This window comes from Zonotrichia albicollis, chromosome 1 (genome assembly GCF_047830755.1).
Source record: "Zonotrichia albicollis isolate bZonAlb1 chromosome 1, bZonAlb1.hap1, whole genome shotgun sequence".
Taxonomy (NCBI): Eukaryota; Metazoa; Chordata; class Aves; order Passeriformes; family Passerellidae; genus Zonotrichia; species Zonotrichia albicollis.
In genome coordinates, this window is record NC_133819.1 from 26,388,433 (window position 1) to 26,405,768 (window position 17,336).

Here is a 17,336-nt window from a genome sequence, read left to right on the forward strand (position 1 = left end):
AATGCACTGTATTTGCATTAGAATTGCTGCAGTATTTCTCTTTATGAGCTGAGTTAATACTTCTTGCTAATTGGAAATGTCTGGACCTTTTATGAAGGCTGAAGGTTGGGAAAGTCTGAAGGATTTATGAAACTGGTCCTCAAGTCGCGTTGCAAAAACAGAAGTCTTTCTGTTATTTGAAGTCGGCAGGCAAAAAATAAATCTCAAAGATGTAAATTTACTAGACCTTGGACTGTCTTGTATTTAACTTGCTTAGTGCATCTTAATAAGAATTTAAACTGATTTATCAGAGCTACTCAGGAGAAGACTCATGGCCCCCATAGACAAGTTCACAGTGCTGCTCATCCTAGAAGCTGGCCCGCTGGAGCAATATTCACGTATTCTCTTCCTAAGTTTTTTGTTACAGTGTGAAAAACTTAGCAATGAATAACCTCCTTCAACTTATGTGTCAATGCCCAAAGGACTCTTAACTCATCTCAATTTAAATTAATGACCTTACTGATAGTATTAGCAATTGGACCATAGCTCTCATGAGCCAGCTATTTGCATATGGAATTTGATTAATCCTGCTGGCTATCAATTTTCACTTTTAATTAGGTGTGATACTATTGCAGGAGAAAATACAAGACTACTATAAGGCAGTGACAATGTTGATTTTCTGTTGAGTATTCTATTCTGTTTGTTTGGCTGTGGTAAATTCCCTGGCAATGTCTGTCTGGATCAGCTCAGAAAGGTACCAGAGACCTTAAAACAGGTCTGTGCAAGCTCAGTGATAGTCAGCAAAAAGAAGCACCTTGTAGATTGAATATTAATAGTTTATAGGATGTAGAGAAATTGGTCTGTGGTATCCCCTTCCAGTACTCAGTAGCTCTACTTCTTTAATAGCATAATAATCTCCTATAATGCAGTGTCCAGGGTCACATAAAGACCAGCTCTGCAGGGAAGTGTGGCCAGGACTTTTACTGAGGCTGCTTGGTTTCCCTGCATCCTGACTGAGCAAGTGTACACTGATGATAGAGTCCTGCTCAGATTTGGATCAAGACTAAATTTTGCCTGGATCTTGTAAATATGTAACATGTGGTGTCTCCTGATTTCCAACAGGCCAATCCATATTTCTTTGACATCTTTGCACTTTGGGAGTGTTGCAGCATGTTTGTGTATGTCATCGCCAGGAAAACAATGCTCAGCACTTGGCTGGCCTAGCAGAGCTGGTGCCCACATGCTGCTTATGCTGAGCATTTCCCTGTAAGAATTAGCAGACCTTGACAAAACCATCAAGAAAATCTCAATAAAAATTAATTGAATAGACTTGCAATAGAATAGCTACTTAATGCTTCCCTTCCTTACCAGAACAACTTTAAAGAAATACACCTCTTTCCTCAGAAATGAATTTTAATAGCTGTTGATATCCACTGACCAAAAAAATGAACGAGCAATGCCTCTTAAAGAAACACAATTAGAAAGGCAGTATGTTTTTGTATCTGGTTAAAATTCAAAGAGAAGAAACCCTTCTTCTTTGAGATCACAAAAGACTTCTGAGAAGTTAGTACATGTATGCAGCAAGGGCATAGGGTGAAGAGGAGGGCATAAAAGCTAGCAAGGGTATGTCAAACTCTGAACATTGGAACAGCTTCCTCTATATTTTTAAAATACCTCTCCTGAAGTATTCAGCTGTTTGTAATCAATGAATAACACATGGTAAAGAACAGGGAATTTTAATGAAAGGAATTTGTATTTTTGCTATAGAATTTCCTGTACTTGTGGGAGCCCTTCCCCCTCTCCCCCCTCCCCCAAGCATCTCATATAGATATAAAATTCCTTTGTGTGGCAATGTGCACCCTGCCAACATCAGTGGGAGTTAAATCTCCTCAAATGGCATCTTTGTTCAAATTCAGATTTCTAGAAAGCACCCATGAATATCTTTGTGTAAAGTGACTCAGCTGTATCAACATTCTAATGCTTTTCTCTGGGAAAAATATAGCATCAGACACAGGAGCAACAAACTCTTTGGGTTGATTTAATTTTATTTAAATTTTGCATTGACTGGATGATTGGAAACGTCATGTAGAAAATGAGCAATGTTAACTGCGCATAGTGGTCCATTATATAGTACCAGGATATGTCAAGTTATAATATTTTTCACTTTCTTCAGAAGATATGGCTACTCATATGATAATGGATATTTTCTTCAGTGTGTTACAGGAAAAGCAAACTGATTTGATTAAAATGTTGCTCTGTGGCCTTTCATATAAAATATAATTTTATTTAATATTACTTTCTACATGTATGCAGAAAATGGCAAGCTAGTATTAATAAAAGAAGGCTTACAGGAATGTGGAACAAGAACAATAGATCCCTGTCAAAATTTATTTACCTAGCTAGACTTTCATTTCAAAGTTAGCAGCACTCTGTGATACTGGCATAATACAGTGGTTTTAAAACTCTGTTAGACATTTTTAACCCACTTTAATTTATTCCATGGTAGTTTAATCCCCTGCTGAATGGAGATGGAGTGAATTTTCAAAAGTCATAATCCACTGAAGTAAAAAATCTGTAATGACAACATAGACAGCAGGCTTCAAGAGTTTAGTTTAAATTATTTCCAAAAATGTTAAACTTAGGGCAAGAGTTAATAGGATATTTCATACAGTTATATTTCAGTCCTTTTCCAAATCGTCGTACATTCACTTGCATCTCTGCCATCAGAAATACTTGGGCTCGATTTCTGTTCTTTTAAGGCAAAAACCAGAAAGCTGTAAAATTCTAATGCAAAGATTTTCACAGGGTATTGTAAGTCATTGGTCCTTCAGTTCACAGAGTTTTATATGTGATAGCATAATATTTTCTCAGCTGAAAGAGAAATGACATTTTACAAACTGAACACCTTCCATTCTGTCTTAACTGGGCACAAAAATGAAATTAAGGTACATAATACCATACTGTCTTCATCCTTCTGCTCCTCTGGGAATTTTATGATTGACTTTATTGGTGGGTAAAGATTCGGCCCACAAATTGATTGGGAAAAGTTCATGCATTTCCTATGTACTTGAAACCTACAGTTTCACACTCTTCCTTGACTATACCTTTGGACCTGCCCAGTTCTGGAAGTAGCTGTGACGCAGACAACACCTTATTTTCTTTAATCAGGAAGCTCCTCTAGTGCCATCCATAGATGATTACAGCTTTGCCTGCCTCAGCATGCAGGCACCAAACTCCTGCCTGAACTCCACAGGAAAAATCCTGCCTCCTTCCTCCGTTTTGTTGTGTCATGCTGGACCAGATTTTGGGTGGCATCAGATAAAGCTGACAGGGGACTAGTTCAAAACAACAGGATGAGAAAGTTCTGAGGGTCTGAAGTAGAGATGAGGTGGTAGCGTGTTCACATGGTAGAAGATTCATGTTCTTGTAGTACTTGTAAGCTATATTTATTGAAAATGAAGAAATTCATAGCCCCACCCACAACTTAAGAAGCCTTTGATCTGCAAAGGCTTGAAAATTAAAAATCTTTTCTGGTACAAGTAGTATGTTCTTCTCCTCATTTTGCATTTCCTGATAAAATCAACATTTAGCCATTGTTGAATGCATGGCGCAGGACCAGATAGACTTCCATTTTGACTTCCTAATTCTTTCAAACTCTTAAATGACAGAGACAATGGCAATAATTTCCTTTTTTTCTTTTTGTCCTCTAAAAGCTATATGTTTGGAGAGAAAACAATGAGTTATCTTCTTTGAAAACAACAGTGATAGCAGGGCCTGTCTTCACTCCTACTTCCCAGGAAAAGGGTGGAACAAACTATAGGGCTGGCTTTTCATTGCTTCCTGTTGTGGTTCTGTGATTTTGATTCTTGGTTCAAAGGTCCCAGTCTTATCCAGGCAGATGGAGGAGCCTGGATGTTTAATTCTGAGTTTGATTTCCACTCTGAAAGTTTGTGAAAGAATAAAGAAAATCTTTCTATTTATCTGACTGTCATGGGGAGAAGGCAGCCCTGGCAGAATGAAGCAGAGAAAAAAAAAGGAGGAAGAGAAAAATATCCATTAGGACACTGCTACTAGAAGAAGTGTCTCTGTAATTACAATCTAAGTCTGATTGATTTAAAGTACCTATCTGTCTCAGATGACTAAACACTTCTTAAAAAGCCTGCTTACTAAACAGTTCTTAGTCACTAGTGAACAAAACAGGATCAAGAAGACTAATTTTTCAGATTCTAAATACTTGTGAAAATCTTTCATGTGATTAAATCAAACTCAAAAGATAAACGAATAGTACAAATCTATACTGTTGCTCACAGGAAATTCCTCCAGATGGGGATTTTCCTATATCTAAAAGGAGGAGCAATACTAGCAAGTGTGCATGCCTTGGTGTATGAGTACCATATAACTTCATCAGTTTCAGCACGCTTACAGATGTACAGGGAGAAGTGCACTTCAAGCAGGACTGGAGAACAGCAGAAGGCATTTACACAGAGCATTCATTGCCCTGCTGCCAGCCTGCAGCCTTTGGGTTCTCTCCACGGAATTGTCTCCAGGGCAAGTTACGTACCATAAGTCAGATTGTTCTTGGTGACCATTGGGTGATTAGGTGAAGAGCATTTATTCAATTTGGAAAGTTCATCAACATTAGTGGAGGTAGAGGACACAATCCATTCTGTTTCTCTCTTGATTATGCAATAGGCCTAGAATTCCAGGTGAATTAATAGATCAGTGAATCCCTCCCAAGATCATGGTCTGGACTGGCAAAGGATATGATATAATTCAGGACCTAATAGCTGGCAGGCCATTAGATTTTTTCATCAGTCTTTTACCATTCACAGAGCTTGTGGCAGTGTCACAGCTTAGCCCACAGTCCAGGAATGCAAGGGAGAGGAAATGAAACTCTAATTATTAAGGATTTTTATTGGGACCAAATACTTAAGGTGCTTTACCACCTTTGTATTTCCTGAAAATTGTTTGAGACTAGATAGTTTTCAGATTTATTCATAAGGTAACTTTCATTGTGTAGAAAGCACTGCAAAATTGTAATTTTTGCTAGCTTTTTTCTTTTACAGAACAGCCATTCCAATATCTTAATATTTTATGATAACAACTGTTAAGAATTATAATGCACCTAAACAAAGCTGTGTTACTACTGTTTTATTAGTACCCTCATCTTTCTGTGGGTACAAATTTTCTAATTAGCCTTTGATTCTCAGTCATATCTCAAAGAGATATCAACTGATACAGGCACTGTAATTTCAGTGATGTTAAATTTCACTGAATTTATATCAGCTGCTGTCAGCTGAATTTATATCAGCTTCTTGTCTTGCATAACTGCTGTTGTGTGAATGATGAAGAAAGCTCAGGTAGCTACATTTTTGTTTTAACAAGGGCAATTTTAAGCAAGAATGATAGCTCATAGATTAAAACCAGAAAAATACAGAATTTAAAGCTGAGCCGAGCAGTTAATAGAAGTATTCTGAATTTTGTGATTCCTAAGGATGTTCTATAAAAAAATTGCAGTAACAGTGTATGTTAAGTTCAATTTCTTAACCTAAAGATAGTAAAAAAAACCAAACCTACATTCCCTCTGTTTTCTGTGTGACAACAAATTTTCATTTTTTATGCTTAAATGAATGACCCAAAGTGCTTACTTTAGAAAATATTATTAAAAACTTCAGAAACTTATTTTTATATGGTCAGTAATCAATTCAGTGCTCTTTTATGACCAAACCCAAATAAAATAGATTGAATAAGTAGAGAAAAAAGACTGAACAAATAATGGGAGGCTATATTTGCCATCATACAGGACCATGGTTGTGCCACGTCCTGAATACCATGTACCATTCTCATTTTAAAAACAGAACTGGGAGTGGAGAAGGACAAAAAGGAAATTCAAAGGTATAGGTATAGAACAACTTATGTACAGGGATTATTTGCATGATTCAGGAGGCTTTTAGGGCTGGAAAAGAGGTCAATATCTGATTACTATTATAAATGGATATAATTGAGGCATGTACTAGTGAGCTAGAGGGAGGATTCCTCATGCAGCTAGGAATCATTAAATTTTCCACTCAGTGGAATTTGTTGAAAAAATACTTAAAGCATAGCAACAAAGAGAAGTAATGAGGAGCATGGGAAATTTGGATAGAGGCAGAACTTTCCACATGAAGGGTTCTCCAGAGAAGGTGTCAGGAATGAGGTTCAAAACAAACCCTAGGAGGAAACAGAGCTGTCGAACTCATTGCCGAAGCATCTTATGATCGTTAAATTTTGCAATCAAAGTGATCAAATAAACAGAAGATCAGTCTGTTTAGAGTTACTGAAACAGAAATCTCATTTGTTCACAGATTTCTAAATATGATAGCATAATATTGTGAAATTGAAAGGGAAACGATGAAACAGAAAACATACAAAGAAACAACATCTAGCAGAGGAAACTAGAATTATTGGACAGCTGGAAAGAAATTAGGGGCCTAAAATACACTTGCTATATTCTTGCAAGGCATCTGCAAGGCACTTGCATGTTCTTCTCCAGGCATCTCTTATATTTGCTGTTGGAGACAAGATGATTTTTCTAAATGAGTCTTAGGTTTGGTCCTGCATAGTGACTTTTGATTTCTCATTTGAGACTGTAGATTATGGGTTACTGTCCTGTTTGTCAGTCTCATCTGAGTTTGCAGATTTTTTTAATGACCAACATACATCCCTATTCTTTTCATGTTGTTCAGCAAAAAGGTTTGTAAGTTAAAACCAGAGAAGCCTGTTTCTGTGAAATGTCCATGTATATGGTTTTCTGCTTTCATCCTTCTTTCTCAAAGTGTCCATTTAAGAAGTACAAGTCCTTCAGTGTGTTTCACTCTCTCCCATTATAATAAAATCTCCATTAATTTGCATTCTCAGTTTCTTTATTACCATATACCTCTAGAATACTGACTTTGACTTTTCTGGAAATTATTCACTGAATAAAATATTTCCATGCCACTGCTAACTTCGTACAATGTGTAAACAGCTGCAGGAAGAAAAATGGATCTAAATGGAAGAGTAAATTTGGTCTTGTTTTCCCTCCACCCATTGCATAAACAGGATGAATATAAGGACACTGGACTCAGTGACAACTTTCTGTGTGCTGCCCTGCCTTGATAATGGTCCAGCTTATTGTAGTGTCCATCAATACTATCCTGCCTTTGGTTTATCTGAGATATCTTACCAAGGAAAAGAAATTCTGAATTCTTTTATACAGAGCATTTGCAAACACAGGGCTGCCAAATTCTTACAGTTCTATGCCAATAAAAACAGTCTTGGTTTTTGATTAGTTATTTACCTGAAGAGAGAGATTTTCCACCTTGAGTATTAGATTGTTTGTTTGCATTTTCATTTGCTCTGAAGTAGTCATATATTCTGGGAAATAAATGCATAATTTCTAAACCAATACTGTAATTATAGGTAATGAACTGTAGTAGAGCTAGAATAAAAGGAAAAGAGTGAGAAATCAAGATGCATTCTGTAAATTTTTGAATTAATATTTTTTAAAATCTTAAACTGATCAGTCTTTAATTAATGTTAATCTACCTGTGGTTGATTTTACACTGAGAAGAAGACTTAAATCACCAATTGAGGCCTTCATGGTTTCCTAAAATTCCTTTTTAATTTCATTTTCTCTGCTCCAAATGTTAAGGTTTAATTTGGCAAAGAATTCATGGCTCAGTGTCTTGAAAGAGAACTCCAAAACTTCTGAGATAAATAAACTGCGTATCCTTTAGGGAGTCCTAAAAGAAGTATTTTAATTAAAGAACTATATTAATTAAAACATGCTTAATGAAGCTAAACATTAAAAAAATTCATCACCCTCAAAACATAGGATACAAAATGAATGGAGTATTCTATTTTAATACATTAAAAAATTATTTACAGATTAATTCCTGTGTTTTAATGATGTTTTCTGAAATTGTGCCCAATGAAATCACTGTCTTTCCTTTTTCAAGGAAGAAACAGAAGAAATGGGATAACAAATTGTCAGTATTTTTTGGAGAAGAGTTGCCAGGCAGTAGTAAAATCTCCTGGTGCCTTTTTGGTATCAGTAGACTTTACTAGGTACTGTAAATCCATACTTTCCGGTTAAAGTACAAGAGCAGAACCAAATATCCGTCTGCCATGCTTAATAAGTGCTTTTCCAATGACAGTTGTAGCACTAGATAAGCACTTCTAAATTTTTTTGCTCCTTACTATTTTTCTATACAAACATTTCTGCCATCATCATCATTCAGAACCACTTCTAGCTACGCAGTCATGGAGGAAATCCCCCTACTCAGCCCTTTTGCAACACTGATTTATTGCACTGTTTTGGGTTAACACTGGTGAGCAGTTAAGCACCTCACAGTTCTTTGTTCACTTTCCCCCTATCCCCAGTGGGACAGGGAAGAGGAACAGAACAATAAAAGTGAGAAAACTTGGGAGTCAAGATAAAGTAAAGTTTAATAACTGAAGGATAAATAGAAGAAGAAGAAAGAGAAGAAGAAAATAAACCAGAACAAGTGATGCAAAGGCAATACTCAACACACAACCTACTCCAGTAGGTAGAACGATGACCAACCAGTTCCTGAACAAAAGATGGCTACCTCTTCTAAACTCCCACTCTTTTAATTGCTAAGCATGATGCGACATATTATGAAATATCTCTGGTGAATTCACGTTCTCCGCTCAGCTGTGTCCATTCCCAATCCATTGTGCACCTCCCCAGTCTATTCACTTGAGAAGCTGAGAGACATAGAGAAGATCTTGGTGCTGTACTCTTCAGCCAGAGCTAGAACATAAGTGTGTTACCAGCCTTTGGGTCAAAATTCTCAACCTCAGCACCATATGAACTTCTGTGAAGAAAATGAACTACATCCTAGAAAGGGCCATTACAATTGGGTTTCAAATGTTTCATCTAGGAGTGACACTTGACTGTGGAAAAGGAGGCAAAACTGGTTAGTGTAAACTTATTCATAGAGTATGCAAGTTTCTGAATTATATGTAGGTGTCCTCAAGGAAGAGGACAAGAAAACCACCATAGAATATAGGCCGCTCCATGTTTTATTACTCACTTCAAATTGGCTCTTTTTCCATGAACTCCTAAAATAGATCCATGTTTAAGCTTCACAATACTAAGTGCAAAACCTCATGCTTTTGCATGGTCTTTCTTGTATTATTGCAACCTTGTGTTTGGGAAAAAGAGAGATTGCAGAAAACTGAATTAGTTCATGTGAAAGAACTGCTGCATTTGCAGAAATTCTATTACACAGCAATGCTCTGTGTTATTGGGTGTGTGAGTCTCTGAGGATACTTTCTATAGTGTGTAGTATACTAGCAGTATATGAAAAAGCATTGGATGGAAAATGTTAGCGAAGCACAATGAATTCTAGAGCTTTTTTTATTAATGCTTGTGGGCTGTTTTTTAGTGCGAACACGGACTCTTGACTAGGAAAGACAGGTTCAGGCCTTTACTCACGAATACAACCAGTTACCCACATTGAAAATCACAAACAGAGGTCTCAGGACTAACTGCGCAGCCAGAAATCTTTCAGGTATTACAAAATCAATGACAATAACAATCAGTTGTATCTGTTAGATTGGATATGAAGCAGTATAGAATGTATATGGCCTAAATCATCTATTTCCATGAAATATGCTGGCTTTCAAAAAACCATGCATAGGATCAGTCATCAATCATTTCAGAAAATTTCCTATTTCTCCTGAGTCTTCAGTTTCACATATCTGGAAAAAAGAGAGACTTATTTTCAAGGTTTTTAAACTCTTACATATTGTTACATGGAACCCTTAGTCTAATTCTATGAAATGTAAATCATTAGATGAAGAGAGGAAAACAAAGGAAAAACAAACTGTAAGCAAAGGAAATGAGAGTGGTAAACAATCTGTATCCTACCTACAGATTGCTGGTTTACTAGCTCTGCTAGCTAACTGCTTTGATTCATTGTGGGTTGATAGATTCATTCTACGCAGGCACATTTTTCCTTTTAACCACATTTCTTTTCTTATTTTGCCCTCCTTCCTCATATGCCATAGGAAAAAAAAAATATTCTGAGTCTCTTTCTCTCTCCCTGTGACATCTTCATTGCTGCTTCATTAACCAGTGCACCATCAGTGCATTTTATTACAGCTTCTCTCTTGGCCTACTGTGTTATTGCTAAGATGCAGCTATGAACTGGCTATCAAAATGCTAGTCTGTGTTTTAATCCTTCTGTCCATTTGAAAGGGGGGGAAGCTTTCTCTTTGGCAAAATCCTGAATTAAATCCATATTTTATCTATTATCCTTACTGGCCCCACATGAAATAGATTGGGCAGATATAGTGTAGGATGCGACAGATTTATTTACCTATTTAGCTGCTGTAAAAAGCTAGGGGCATATCTCCTGTGTGATCAGTGTATTAAGACAATTTAGACTGATTTTATCTATTTGCCTTCAAATGACCTTGGAAAACTACTGAAGTTAATGAAAGTGTGTTTCAATTTCATGATTGTTAAGAAATGAAAAGGCCATGCTGTGATAGATATCCTTTGTGACATATACATCCAGTTGTACCAGTAGGGAGGGGACATGATTTAAATACTTTCTGGTTTCCAATGGGTTTCCTAGGTATGAAATGCACTCAATTCATTTTTAAGTGAAGAGAAAGATATAACTGCAAGTATGATAGAAGCACATAAATCAGTGCCAGAACACAGAGGAATAAAACAGGCATATTTGGAATCTCATATGTAGCCATGAAAATTGAAATAAACTTGATGGCCTCTTCGGAGCAGTGCAAATGTTAAAAAAATTAGGCAGTGTGTGAGATGCAAATTTTAGGGGGAATAGGACCATACATGTTTTCAGTCCTTTTCCATCCACCCTGCACAAATTCCAGCCCTCCCAGGTATGCTCTGTCAGAGCTCTCTGCCAGTGCTGCATGTTAGACAGCTGCAAGCCTGCATCTGTTGTCTGTTTTCCACTCAATTAAAGCAAAGAGAAAAAAATATAAATAAGACAAATTGCTCTAACAGTAAATTTTGTGAAAATGTCTGAAATATATGTCTGAAATATATGATTTTGTAGGAACTTGGTGCAAGATTTTCTCTTCTTTTAAAATGTGATTTTGCAGGATTTTTTTATTACTTCTTTTAAACTGGTGCCTCTATTTTTTCTTTCTTTTTTTTTTTTTGTAAATATACAAAAGGCTTTCTGTCTTACACAGATCTCTATTTAATTTGGGGAGGAAATGGTGAAAAAAGAAGTAAAGCAAGAAAAGAGAAATGCTTGTCATATTAGATACAGACGAGGCAAACCAGTAGTTGGTCTATAAGGGATTCTTAGAATAGGCTGTGACTCCTCCTGCATTAACTGACATGGAGTACACTGTATGTACAGTTGTCAACTCAGAACTCATTAAAATTTTCATTAATCTGTTATTAATATTGTAGTTGTGATGAAGATCCCAGTCAAGAACATAGACCAATGAGTATTCATAAAAGGAGTAAGGAAATTGTATTATTATTATTAGATTCATAATGACATGGACTCCAAGCATGGTCAGGCTGGCACCACCAAGACAGCACCCTGACAGTGGACTCCAGGGGCAGCAAAAGTAAATGAATGTGTCTCTGAAGGTAGAGGACACAGCAACCTTGTAGAGTGAACATTCAAGCAAGAACACTTCACTCTGAGATGCCACATACAGCCTGAAGTATGGCAAGACTGTGTAACTCAGTTTTTGTTATGCACTCATCACTTACAGACATCATAACAGACAAATAATGTGAATGTCTGTGATTAAATCTGAAGGCCTATTTAAAAAAAAAACTGGCAAAGGAGAATTGAGTAATAATACTTGGAAAGTATAGGAAAACAGACATTTCTCTTTTGATTTACTGAGTAGAGAGGTAAAATTTAATTTCTCAAAAAAATATTTCTCTATGTTTGTGGTAAATCTGGTTATTTTGCTCTCAGGTAGAAATGATGGGGTTTGTATCACATATCTCAATATATTGTTTCTTTCTTCTTCCCTTCTCTTTCAGGTTACCTGTGCAAATTTAACAAATGGAGGAAAAACAGAACTTCTAAAATCAGGAAGCTCCAAATCCACACTAAAGCACATATGGACAGAAAGCAGCAAAGACTTGTCCATCAGCCGACTGCTGTCACAGACTTTTCGTGGAAAGGAAAATGATACAGATTTGGACCTGCGATACGATGCCCCAGAAACTTATTCTGAGCAAGATCTCTGGGACTGGCTGAGGAACTCCACAGATCTGCAAGAGCCTCGGCCCAGAGCAAAGAGACGGCCCATCGTCAAGACTGGGAAATTTAAGAAAATGTTTGGCTGGGGAGATTTTCATTCCAACATCAAGACTGTGAAGCTAAATCTGTTAATAACAGGGAAAATCGTTGACCATGGCAATGGGACGTTTAGTGTTTACTTCAGGCATAACTCCACTGGTCAAGGAAATGTATCTGTGAGCCTAGTGCCCCCTACAAAAATAGTGGAATTTGACTTGGCACAACAGACAGTGATTGATGCCAAAGATTCCAAGTCCTTTAACTGTCGAATCGAGTACGAAAAGGTTGACAAGGCTACCAAGAATACACTCTGCAACTATGACCCTTCAAAAACCTGTTATCAGGAGCAGACCCAGAGCCACGTGTCATGGCTCTGCTCCAAGCCCTTTAAAGTAATCTGTATTTACATTTCCTTTTATAGTACAGATTATAAACTAGTACAGAAGGTGTGTCCTGATTACAACTACCACAGTGACACACCCTACTTCCCTTCAGGGTGAGGACCAACTTGTGTCTGAGACTGAAGCCTGGGGAATAAAAGAGGTCGAATAACAGGGCTGTAACCTCAAGGAGGAAGGCCACATCTATTGCCTGGAATGTGTCTACCTGCTGCTGCTGATGTCAAATGGCTGCAAATATGTTAGTGGAAAACAATCTAATGTAATTTTTGCCCAGTCAGCTCCATGTATCCATCCAGGTGTAAATCACTATGGATTTGAAATAAAACCATACACATACACAGAGACACACACACATTTTTCAGCTCACATTATTGAGATTCCTGTTAAGAAATCTTTCATTGTCTGATATCTAAGGATTCAGCATAACCTATCATCAAGCAAAATGGATTAACTAGACAGTACAAGGTTTCTAAGGCAGACTGTTATGGAAATCTCCTTGAAAGTCCTCTGAGTACATGCCAATCAATAATCCCCACTCATGCATTCTACTGCTTGGAGCAGCTGTACTGGTAAATAATACTGTAGGAATAAGTACTTGTTAAAATGGGAAAAAGTGTGTTTAGAGTTCAGTATTCCGTATTATATGAACACAGCAAAGTGTCGTGACTTTTCCCAGCACACAGTAGGCACATTCAAGGTGGTGTTGGTGGCTCTTTTTCCATGGAGCAAGCCCGTTTCTAGTAAAGATGGGCAAACATTTGGAATTTACATGTGAGCAGACATTCTGGTTTAATGTTTCTCTGACTCTTTAAGCTCTGATTCTTTAAACTTGTTTGAGTTTAGGCCAGCTAAACTACTTAAAAACTGGAATTGAGCTCTAAGAAGGAAAATGCCTGGCGGAGAACATGTAAGTTATAAGTGGCTGTCTTATCTTTATTACAAAATATTGTAACAAATTCAATATCCTAGTCTTCATTTGTATGAATGGTTTGTATTGTACATAATTTAACCAGTGTTATTTGAGCTGCTTATTAATATTAACTTGTAATTGTCTCTCTGCTTGTTATTGTTTAAAACAATCAAGGAAATGAAGAATCCATTTTATCAATGTAGCTGTAAACTCCATTAAAAGACAGAACTATGTACAAAGCATTTATTCAGCTAAAGTATTGTTGAAAGCTATACATATACAACATTACAGTCTGTCTGTATTTAGATATTTTATTTCCAGAGGAAAAAATGAACTGTACATAAAAATAAAAAAACCTTAAAGTTGAGTTTCAATATGTACTCTGTAGATAGTAGTTTAAATAGTTCTGACAAGCAGGTAATACTCCAAGTCTAACATGATTTTCAATATTGTCCCTTTGCATATGTGCATATATAGACATCTATTTATGAATTTGTGTGTTTGCATATTTGTGTGTGTATAAGTACATGTGTGTGTGAGTGTGTGAAAATACATATATATGTTGAATACATAAAACTTTCTGGAGCCCTTTTCCTAGCAAGCAGATCTCATTACTGAAAGTCTTGCTAGTTCAAGCAGAAGCCCCCACTCCCATAAGAAATTACAGGTGCAGGGCTTTGTTTAAAATGAGTCATTATAATTTTAGAAGTGGGAAAACATAGAGCCACTCTCTGTGTACAAAGGCCTGTCTTTGCCTTAATTCTAGCCTCCTGTGAGGTCCTGATCTCTATGGAATGAAGAGATTCCTTTTTATGGTACTAGGGAATTTTCTTCCTGTAAGGAAAAGCTCATAGCTTTTATATATATATATATATATATATATATTTTGTGGATAGTGGCATATTTTACCCCCAACATCCAGAAAACCAGCAACTGCAAGAAGTCCTTGCCTAAAAGAAGGCTACCCAAAGAACTCAGTATTTCATATCATATATTTCAGAATTATCATTCCTGGAAATATTTTCTTTCCCCTTCCACCCTTGCCCCCATGTTCTGTGCTCTTGGGTCACAGATGCAAATGCAGGTCAGCTTCCAACTATGTGCAACATTATGAACAGCTTCTCCAAAATCCCAATAAACACTCTACTAGTGTTTCAAGAACAGAAAAGTTCAAAACAACTACCAGTTGAGAACTTTTGCTGAAATGTGCAGAACATGAGAACGGAACAAAGCAAATGGATAATGTTATTGAAAGTAAATGTTTTCCCACTGATGTACCAGTAGGAGACTTTCATATTATTATTGCTTTGGCTTCTTTGAATAGATATGCTTGTGGGAATTTCCTCATTATGACATTTCCCAGGACAAAATTGTGACACCAGACCATGTCTAGATTTGGAGAAAGAAATTTTCCAAACTATGTAGTCCATATTCTGATCTCATTCAGGAATATGCTGACACAATTTATTTTCTTTTAACAGGGATCATGATTAAACTGGTAGTGTTTACCCCTTGTGCTCTATTAAAAGTAATTGTTATCAGTATAAACCATAAATTAATTTGTGTTGTTGCCAATAGTTAGATCTTCGGTCTATTAAATCAATGGGAATTTTGCTATTGATCTCAATATAAATTTCCATTTAATAGTATATAGAACTCCAGTGTTAAATATGATTAACATTCTTAGCAATCCATATTACAATTGAGCATTATATGGTTCATTTATATTCCTGGAAAATTGATGTGAAATACTATTGCTGGTACAGTTTCATTATTTTCTATATTTTCTAAAACTTCTCATAAATATATGAAACATATACATTCTATTAATGTTTAAATATTTGTCCACTTTTCAGGTAGCATCCATACAAAAAGGAACTATTCATCATACAATGTTTGATCCTATTAATTGTGGTCATTGGTGTTTGATCTGCCTCTGTCACAGTCATTCATACTTTTAATTAGTCCGAAGCCTTTGAAGAATTTGCTGTTCTTCATAAGCATTGTTGAGTTTGAGCTTGAAAGAGTTCTTTTGGTGATTGAGTTGTGAAACAGTGGTCTAATACCAGAACAGATAATGTATTACTTAGGTGCTAGTTCATTGCATTTCATTCAATCTATTTAGGAAATATTACGTGTTTACTAACTTTGTTAAAGAATGTTTTTGGTTTTGTCATTTGGAAAAGGATTTTAATGCACATGAATGTGTTTAGTCAGTTAAACAATGTATGTATGAGTGTCTGGGTCTTGCACAGGAAAAATGCCTTAATGGAGTGCTAGGCCAGGCAAATGTTGCCACACTATAACTAATTCCAGGAGTAATAAAGATGTATATCTCTAATGGTATATTTTTAGGATTAAAGAAGATTAAGTTACTTATTTTTAAGAAGTGAAGAGACTGCTTCTGTTCACCCTTTTTTTTTAACCTTTTAAATCATGCTTTGGCTCTTATTTTCACTTCATAGAGAATCACAGATAGAGATATTTTAATGGAACCAATGATTTCTGGTGGAAAAATACATGGATCATGCACTTGAGCAAGTATCAGTATATTAAAATTGCCCTGCATGGATTGCTGATATTATTTATGTGTCAGTTCCTGTGCTTTTGAAAAAAAGGAGTCTAAGATCTAGGAGATGGGTAGTTTGCAAAAAACCTGCAAAAATCACTGATTAAAGTTCTAAACAGTGGTAGTGATCTGTAAGGTTTTCACTTGTTAATTTTATAAAAATATTTCAGCCTGGAGCAGAAAATATATTATCTTCTCTCCTTATGAAATAATTTGTAAAATTTTATCCCTTTCTCCCTTCTTCCTCTGACACTGATAGTAAGCAAACTAATAAATTCGTCTTTATACAGATATTATTTTTCAAAGTTTGCTCTTACTTAAAAAGTAATGATGTCAGAAAACATTAAAAATTACTGTAGTAACTTACAGCAAACTTAGAAATATTCAAACTCCATTTTTAGGAGAGCAGAATGAAAGTTTTGTAGTGTTATATGTTAGCACAGAAATTTAAATAATACTATTCAAGCCATTTGGTCAGAGGGCAGTTTTGCTATCATTGAATCATGACATCATGAGTTCTGAACTCAGTGTTGTAAATTGCAATTCTAGAATATCATAAGCTACCCTGAAAATCATGTGTTAGAGAATTGTGGAAGAAAATGGATTAAAAATACCTGCTAAGATTACAGTAAAACCAGTGTAAAGCATAGACCACTGATCTGAAAAATTATTCTTCAACAGAAGACAATGAACCTTAGTCTTGGCATCTTGTGGGTCCTTCTATTGTCCTTCCATGGCAGAGGTAGTAAAATTGAGTCTGACTGCATCTAGTAAAGGAAGACCAGCTTTTCTCCAGTGATTTGTACTTAACTGCATGTCTTAGGACTGCCAGAAAACTCAAATGGCTGCATCAAGGACCCGTTGTGCTAGGAGCTGCATAATATATAATGTATACAACACCTATTTGGGAATGCCAAGTTTTGGATGCCAAGAACTCCTAATTTCCAAGATGGTGTACTGCAGAGTTTTGTGAACCATGTACTTATAAATTTGAAGCATACTTTTTATGATTTTTTTGTTAAATATACACAGTTCTCAAAAAAAAGTATTTTTAATATCTCATGCATACACACCTCAATGAAATACAAGCACTTTTGGCCCTTCTGATTAGCTACAGTTGCTTAATAATTTATAAATATGAACACTATTTCCAAAAATATTTTGAC

General features: G+C 36.1%; 1 protein-coding gene across 3 annotated transcripts in view; it reads left to right on the forward strand.

The window, feature by feature from the left end:
- NXPH1 (neurexophilin 1) overlaps nucleotides 1–12,994 on the forward strand; it is a 140,099-nt gene extending 127,105 nt beyond the window's left edge. For all 3 annotated transcript variants that reach the window (XM_074536577.1, XM_074536567.1, XM_074536572.1), the window contains exon 3: nucleotides 12,029–12,994. In XM_074536577.1, coding sequence (XP_074392678.1) covers nucleotides 12,029–12,790 — 762 coding nt within the window. In that variant the 3' untranslated portion in view covers nucleotides 12,791–12,994. The remainder of the gene's footprint in view (nucleotides 1–12,028) is intronic.
- Nucleotides 12,995–17,336: the final 4,342 nt, after the last annotated feature.